Below are 8021 nucleotides of genomic sequence, written 5' to 3' on the forward strand. Positions count from 1 at the left end.
TGCTGACCGCAACTTCTTCGTGAGGTAGGCACCGGAGCCACAGCGCCCTATACCCTCACCACCACCACTGGACTATCGTGTCGAGCATCAGGCGCCCCCGCGCCCAACGCCCGACGGTCCCTACGGGAGCTGAGCGGGGGCCCTTCGCCCGCGCCGCCCACCCCGTCTCTTTCGCCTGAGTGCAACTGAGTTTGGGTCGCACTCTCTTTCTCGCTCCTCCGTTTCGCGGAGCGTCATGACCAGGTCCGCATAGTCGGCCATCGCTCTCCAGCAACGCTCGTCCTCGACCATGCGGGACACTACGACCGGCAAACTTAAGTCTGCCCCGAGCACCGCGACGAGTGACTGCCGCGGATACTCCCACCTCGGGCACGCTTCGAGGGCGTGCTGCGCGTCGTCGTCTGGATGCCCGCATTGGTGGCATCCGGGATGGGGCTCTCTTCCGATCCGCCACAAGTACCTCCCGAAGCAACCATGCCCCGAGAGGACCTGCGTGAGCCGGAAGTCGAGCACGCCGTGACGCCTGTTGATCCAGGCCTCCAACACGGGCACCAGGGCTGCAAGGGTGCGCCGCCGGGTTTGAGAACCGCGGTGGATCTCCTCAGCAGCCAGTCTCTCTTTCCACTTCAACGTTGCCACGCGACGCGCAGCACGCCTCCATCGGGCGACGACGGACAAACGGGGCACATTCCCCCGAGCCAAAGACTGCACCCTGCGCCGATAGACTTTAGCCAGGACCTCTGCTTCGTACTCCCACGGAAGGGAGCCGGCAAGGACGCAAGCGACCTCCGTCGAAATGGTGCGGTAACCCCGCACGACCCTCACCGCCAGCACCCTCTGAACCCTCTGCAAGAGGGCCGCATTGCGAGCGGAGAGCGTGGGCGACCAGACGGGAGCGCCGTACAGGGCCATACTCCGCACCACCCCCAGGTAAAGACGCCGGACTGACTTTCCTCCTCCTCCAATGTTTGGGAGCAAGCGGGCTAAGGCACCCGCCGCCCCGAGCAATTTCGGGACCAGCACATCAAAATGCCGGTCAAAACTCCACCTGCTGTCCAATACGAGCCCCAAGTATTTTATGTGAGGCCGGACAGCGATCGCAGTCCCTCCGATGGTTATGCTCGCGCCGGGAGGAGGCCCCTTCCGAGCCGGGTGAAAACACACGGCCTCGGACTTGTGCAGGGCGACCTCCAGGCCGAGCTTCCTTATTCTGGCTACGACTGTTGCCACCGCAGCCGCAGCCAGAATCGACGCCGAACGGTAGTCGTCTCCGTGGGCCGTCACCAGCGTGTCGTCGGCGTAGCAGATGACCTGCACGCCACGCAGGTTAGCCCCGCGGAGGACCCAGTCAAACCCGACGTCCCACAGGAGCGGACCCAGAACCGACCCCTGCGGGACACCACACGAGACCGCCTTCTGTCCCCACCCCCTCCGTTCGGGAAAGACCACAGCCCGCCCTGCGAGGTAATCCTCGATCAGGTTCCAGAGACCGGTGGGGACGCGGTGAAACCTTAACGACTCCAAGATCGTGCTCCAGGGGATCGTATTGAAGGCGTTGGAGATGTCGATCGACACCGCCAACAACACGCCTCCCCGGGAGCACGCCTGGTCGGAGAGGTCGCGGACGCGCTGGACCGCGTCCAAGGTCGAGCGACCCCTCCGGAAACCGTATTGGCAGTCCGCCAAGTTTGGACCTACGTTTTCTAAGTGCTGAACGAGGCGACTGGCGACGACGCGCTCCAAGAGCTTGCCGGCCTCGTCCAGCACGACGATCGGGCGATACCCCGAGGGTTGATCCCTGGGGCGCCCCTCCTTCGGAATCAAAACCAACTTACCTTTTTTCCATATTGCCGGGAACCTACCCTCTCGGAGGCACCTGCTGAACAGCCCTCGGAGGACAGGTCCCAGGCCACCTTCCATCTTCAATGCCAGCGCCCAGGCCCGATTTGGAATTCCATCGGGACCTGGCGCCGTTCTTTTTAGTTTCATTTTTTCGACGGCCGCATCAAATTCCGCTGGCGACACGTCGTCGTCTTCTTCGGCCCGAGCCCCGTCTCGTGCTGACGACATGACTGGGGGAACAAAGGGAATCTCGGGTGCGCTCGGGAACAGTCCCCCGACCACATGCCGCACCATGTCAGGCGGCAGGGTACTCGTCGTGGGTGGGGCCCAGGGGCGCATGGTGCTCCGCGCGATGTGATAGGGTCGCCCCCACGGGTCACGGTCCAGCGTCTCGAGCAGCTCCTTCCACGCCGCTTCCTTCGCCTCCCCGATCGCGACGCGCAGGGCGCGCACGTCCACCCGGTAAGCTTCGTACGCCCGGTCCTCCTCTTCCTCATCCCGACGCCTCCGACGACGAAGGTGCTGGTATCTTCGTCGACTGCCGGCGCACCGGCGTCGCAAACCGGCGATCTCCACATTCCACCAATAGACTTGGCGCCTCGGCGCGTACGCTCGGACGCGGGGCATGGCGTGGTCGCAGACTCGCGACATCGCCTCGCGCAGCCGCTCTGCACCCTCGCACACGCCCGCCGGCTCGCCCAGGGAGTCCAACCGCCAAGCCTGGACGACGGCCGCCTCCTGCAGTCGTTCCACGTCTAGGCGCTTCAGGGCCCAGCGCGGACCCTCCGCGCCACCATCAAAGGGCAAAGTCGCCGTCGAAGACTCCGGGGCCGCGGCTACACGAAAACGAATGTAGCGGTGGTCGGAGAGCGTCTCCACGTCGGACAACACTTTCCAACCGCGGACGCGGCGCGCGACGTCGGGGGTCGCGAACGACACATCCACCACTGACCCACCCGAACGACGGACGCATGTGTTCTCGGCGCCGCGGTTGAGGACAACGAGACCGCTCTCGACCAACCACTCCTCCATCTCCCGTCCCCTGGGACAGGTGACCGGGGAACCCCAAGCGGACGACTTCGCGTTGAGGTCCCCGAGAACGAGCGCGCGCCTTGAGCGCGACCTCCCCACTACCTGACCGAGTTCGTCTAGAAAGGACTCGAATTCGGCGAGCGGCCGGTTGGGGGAGAAGTACACCCCGACGACGAGCAAGCCTGCCCAGAAGACTGCCACGTAGCCCCGACCCCTCTGCACGACGTCGAATTCGGGCGGAGCGCCCACCGCCGACCGACGCTGGACCACGGCCACCAGGCCGTCAACATCTCCCGCCCAGTCGGGAACCGAAGGGACCCGGTAGGGCTCGGCGACGACCGCTAGATGGGTCAATCGCTCCGCCATGCTCTGGATCAGCAGGTCCTGAGCCCTGGCGGAGCGATTGAGATTGCCCTGAAGGATATTAAAAGGGCTGCTGGTCATCGTCCGTCGTCCATCGGTGTCGCCGTAGCCGTACCGGGCCGACTCCGCTGACTCTCTTCGGCGGTGCTCATCATCGGTCGTCTCTGTTTCGGGGGCTTGGCGCAAGCCTTGCCCCCGGAGACGTGCGCTGCAGGCCTACCGGTGCCGGCGCAGATCGTACAGTGCGGGGTGAGCGTGCAGCCCGCGGACTTGTGGCCGGTCTGGCCGCAGCGGTAGCACTCACCACTGCGGTCCACCGACGATGGGCAACGGGCACTCACATGGCCCAGTGCGTGGCAGCGGTAGCACTGCAGGCGCCTTGCCTCGAGGAGTTGAGCGCGAAGGACGCTCCACCCGATCCGCAGCTTGTCGACGGCCAATATTCTTTTGACGCCCGCTATGGGGCATCTGACCACGACCTGGCCAGTTCCTCCGGGGCCCATTTTTATTTCCCCAACCTTTACAGTGTCGGGGGGGCACTCTCCAATCCTGGCGACCGCGGCACCAAGTTCCTCCCGGGATATGGATTCGTCGAGGCCGCTCAGTCTGACAGCGGCCGTTATTGTCGGCCTCGAGACGACAATGCTGTCCGAGGGCAAAACCTCCCGTAGTTTATTCGCCAGCAAATCGGCTTTTTCGTACTGGTCGGCGCCGTCTACGACCAATACTTTTGCTCCCGTCACCGCAGAGCGTATCCGCTGGATAGGGATCCCCAGCTCTGCCGGATCAATCTTAGCCCTAGCCTCGGCGAGGACTGACCGATAGGTGACTCCGCGCTCGATGGCCTCCGGCTGCAGCTTGACAATAACCGCCTGCGAGCGCGGTGGCCGGAGTCTCTTCTTCTTTTCCTTCAGGGGCGGTGGAGCGGGCACGGTGCCGGTCGCCGTTGCCGTCCTCGGCTTGGCGCCTCTTCGGGCTACCGTCGTCCACGCTTCCGTCAGAGCAGCTGGGGCGGGGGGGAATGTCCGTGGTTCTGCGGGAGCCGGCTGCTGCCTGTTTTTCGGCGCCTTCTTTTTCTGTGGGCCGCCACCGTTGGGTGCCGCGGTCGCGACCGCAGCTGTTGGTTCGGGCGTCGGCATTGATTCTGCTGCCGTTGCTGGTGTCGGCGTCTTTTCCTGAGCGCGGCTCCTACTGTGGTCTGCGGCCAGCGGTGGCCTCAGCCTTGGCTCCGGCGGTAGCCGTGCTTCCATCACTGCGAAACGCGCGTCTAGCATCGTTCCGACGGCACGCATGATGCGCTGGAGGCGCCGCTCCTCCTCATCGTCGCTCCGTTGGATCGGGGCGGGGGCAGGTACGGCTGCCGGTGATCCTACTGCATGGGCCAGGCGCGCTATCTCCGACCTCATGTCGGCGATCGCCTTCTTCATGTGCAGGATCTCGGCCTCCTGCCTGCTGCAGAGCTCCTGCAGCCTCTTATTTTCACCGTCGGTAGTCCTCGCTGCCATTTCTTCCTTGGCCTCCCGAATGGCGAAAGCCATCTCCTTCAGGGCACGTACATATGTGCCCTTCAGGTTTCCTGACTTTGCCGCAATAGTGACGGCCAATTTTGCGGTCTCCTCCAGTCTATTTTCAGGATCGGGTCTGGGTTCCCCGGTACTGCCCGCGACGGAGTTCTCCTTCACCCTGAGGTTCCGGACGCTCTCCATAATCTCCTTTTCGGCGAGCAGCGCCCACTCCTCGCGTTGGGCCTTCAGGTGCGCCTCCTTGGCGGCCGTGAGGCCAACGTATTGCCCTATTGTGGGCGGTCTTCCTCGACCCCTTTTGGACGATGTCTTGGAGGTTGTGGCTCTGTTGGGCGAGCGCACCGTATCTTCAGCTGAACTGCTCCCAGTTCTGTCCGGACTGTATGCTTTGTTCCTTTTTCTTCTATTCCTGGTCGGGGACGAACGGGTTGAGCTGGCAGTGGCCATGCCGTCGTCTGACAGGATACTAATCACTTCAATGTCCTTCACGGACCCTCCTCTACTTACATCGTTTCCTCCGTCCTTCACGGACACACTACCGCCGTCCTTCTCGGACCCCTTAGAGCAGTTATTGCCCCCCCCAGAAACGGTGGGGCAGCGTGCGGCCGATCTCTCGACCGCACGGAGGGATTCTCCCCCCGCAGAGCGGGAGGTACCCTCCTGGGGTAGATTATCTTCATAACTGATCATTTCATTTTTGGTTTTCCTGTTTTTATTAACCAGGGGTGCGGTCCCCTGGGACGCCCTCACGACTGGTCTCCCACCAGCCATGCATCCCATCGCCGGGCGCCAGAGCTTAAGATTGGGGTATTTTTTATAGAGGTTTACGTCCTCGCGGCCCCGTACCTCATGGCAGCGGCCCCCGTCCCCCACACGGTGAGGATTACGGGTTGGCCGGCAGTCCATCGAGTGCAACGAGCAGCACGACAGACCACCGCCCGACGCTCGAGTGAACAATAATCCACGAAGCCACGCCGGTATACCGGTACCCCCCTCAGGAGGGCGCGCCCCTGTAGCCGAAGCCGGGGACATGGCAACCAGCGGCCAGCAGTCGCATAAATGCAACGCTGGCTCACTCCTACGACAACAGGGCACAGAGTGCCACCGCTCACGGCACGCCGGCAGTCCGCTGCCGGCGGAAGCTGCACTCTCCAGAAGGAGGGCGCAGTTCTCCCGCTCCCCCTAGTGCTGGTTTGGTCCGCGTCATCCGATCTCTTTCGTTGCAAAGCCTAACTAAGCTATCCTACACCTAAGTCTAATCCTAAGCCTAGAACCTACGCCTAAGAATCCTTGCAACGAAAAAGATCGGACGATACCTCTGGGAATGTCGCCCAGAGGATCCCGTTATCCGCCACCTACGGACGCGCCCGGTGGGAGTTCAGCACAACTCCCCCACAGACGGAGCCCCCGGCCACGCAAAGTGCGCGCCGGGGGGCCCGCCCAGGTCCCGGGAACCTTTTTTTTTTTTTTTTTTTTTTTTTTTTTCGGGCCGGGGGCCGAACCTCCTACGAGGTCCCCGCGCCTAGGGGGCGCGCGGGGTATGTGAGACTCAACGATCTGCAGGTGTTGAGAGCAGATCGCGGGCCCAAGGATTTTAGGGCCCACCCACTAAACGACTCCCCTGCACTCTTACACCCGACGTCCGATCTCCGTCCGGGGTCAGAACCCGTTCAGAGTAGGGGGGTTCCCGCGGTCAACACTACAACCAGACACGCGGCGCCACCCCGAGGACGCCCGACCGACGGGTCGTCGAGGCGATAGTCGACGACCAACGACGTCGGTCTCCGCGGTACGGCGGCCCTACCAGGCCGCCCGGGCGGTGCCGCTGGTGTTCCAGGATACCCCGCTGGGCCAGAACCAGCCTGCCGGGTCGGAACGCGATACACCGCCGACCGGGTTGCTCTTCAACAGTATGTTCGGCGACGACAGCGACGACGAAAATGCGGACCGCATCGCAGTCCGCAGCCGCCGACGCGCCGTCCCGTCCTCCTGGTGCCAGCGCGCTAGAGTGACGGTAGCGTGCGGCGCAGCCTCAACCCCCTTAGGTCGCCCCGTGACCATCACCGGGAGGAGACTGCCTCCTCATAGGGGCTGGAGCTGGACAAACGCCCTCCTCCGAACCCCGGCTCGACGGCGGCGGCACGGCGCCGAGAGGGAAGAAGAGCTCTCCCTCTCCCGTTCCGCCGCCTCCTTCTGCGAGATGGTGGACTCGCAGAAGTCGAGCATCGCCTGCCAGGACTCGTCGCTGCCGAGCATCGTAGCCACGACGGTCGGAAGCGACAAGTAGGTCCCGGGAACCTAACCTAACCTAACCTAACCTAACCTAACCTAACCTAACCTAACCGCTGCTGGCAGCCACCGCCGCGAACGCCACGTTTTTGTGCCGCTCCGCGTCTAAAAATCTAAAAAAGTGAAAAGTTCTATCGGATTATAGTGAAAGTGGTGTTGAAAGAAGCGGAAAGCTGTGAGAAACTCATTAGTGAAAACCGCATGACCCGGTGACCACGGGAACAAAAGTTATCGTGAAAAAACCGAGGAAACCCACGTGGTCACAACACAAAGTGGCGTGCGCCGCCCGATTTTTATCGATGAGGTGGACTTTTTCAAGTGTACTTTTAAAGGTCCTAGTGTCATACACCTTCCACCCGATTTTCAGATTTTTCCAGTGGAAACTGACGGAGTTACACTCGTTAAAGTGGAAACCACGTGGCCATGTGGTCCCCCTTCCACTGGGAGTTGAACGAAGTTAACTACCTCTAAAGATAGCCCAGAGAGCCTCTTGCAAAAGACCGTTTGGACCTTCACCATATCTCACTCCATGACGAAGATATAAAAAATTTACTAAAAAGGTGCGCAATGTCTCAACTTTCGACACAAATAAATCGGGAATAAGATCTGTAACCCCCCCTTTTTCCTAGTGTAGGACGTGGCTGGAATCATTTCCAACACCTCCACAAAAATCCAGATTTTTATTCCCAGGGGTTACTTAGTTACAGACATTTCTTCCTATTCGTGTTGAAAGCGCAACGGGAGTGAAGGAGAAAGGAATATCGTCTATCTCAACGGGTGGCCAGTTGTCAACAACAAGGTGGCGTAGGCTACGTCACACAAATCGGAACGCAGCGTAGACCTCGTAGCCGAGCAGCGTAGCGTGGCGTAGCAGCCGTCGTAGCGCAGCCGCCGGTCACCACGAGGAGATATTGCGTGGAAGTTCGCGTGCCGATAAGTGACCGTTTGGGTTTTTGTACGATTAGATGGCAG

The 8021-nt window shown here is 61.7% G+C and overlaps 1 protein-coding gene across 1 annotated transcript; it reads right to left on the minus strand.

The window, feature by feature from the left end:
* Positions 1-1036: 1036 nt before the first annotated feature.
* LOC134199210 (uncharacterized) lies at positions 1037-5207 on the minus strand. Its single transcript, XM_062669576.1, has 4 exons — positions 3616-5207; positions 3038-3265; positions 1699-2884; positions 1037-1051 (listed from the first exon to the last, which is right to left on the minus strand). Exons 1-4 carry the CDS (start codon positions 5205-5207, stop codon positions 1037-1039), a joined length of 3021 nt encoding a protein of 1006 aa, XP_062525560.1.
* Between the last annotated feature and the right edge of the window lie 2814 nt (positions 5208-8021).

The sequence above is a fragment of the Bombyx mori genome, chromosome 8 (genome assembly GCF_030269925.1).
Source record: "Bombyx mori chromosome 8, ASM3026992v2".
Classification (NCBI taxonomy): Eukaryota; Metazoa; Arthropoda; class Insecta; order Lepidoptera; family Bombycidae; genus Bombyx; species Bombyx mori.

Bases quoted from the DNA above. Each gene is read 5' to 3' on its own strand.
- LOC134199210 (XM_062669576.1), bottom strand. From the start codon at position 5,207: ATGGCCACTGCCAGCTCAACCCGTTCGTCCCCGACCAGGAATAGAAGA. The intron at 3,266-3,615 runs GCGCCTGCAGTG...TCGCTCCGCCAG, and splicing joins GCTCAACTCCTCGAGGCAAG to GGCTCAGGACCTGCTGATCC. The intron at 2,885-3,037 runs GTACTTCTCCCC...CACCTGTCCCAG, and splicing joins GGCTTGCTCGTCGTCGGGGT to GGGACGGGAGATGGAGGAGT.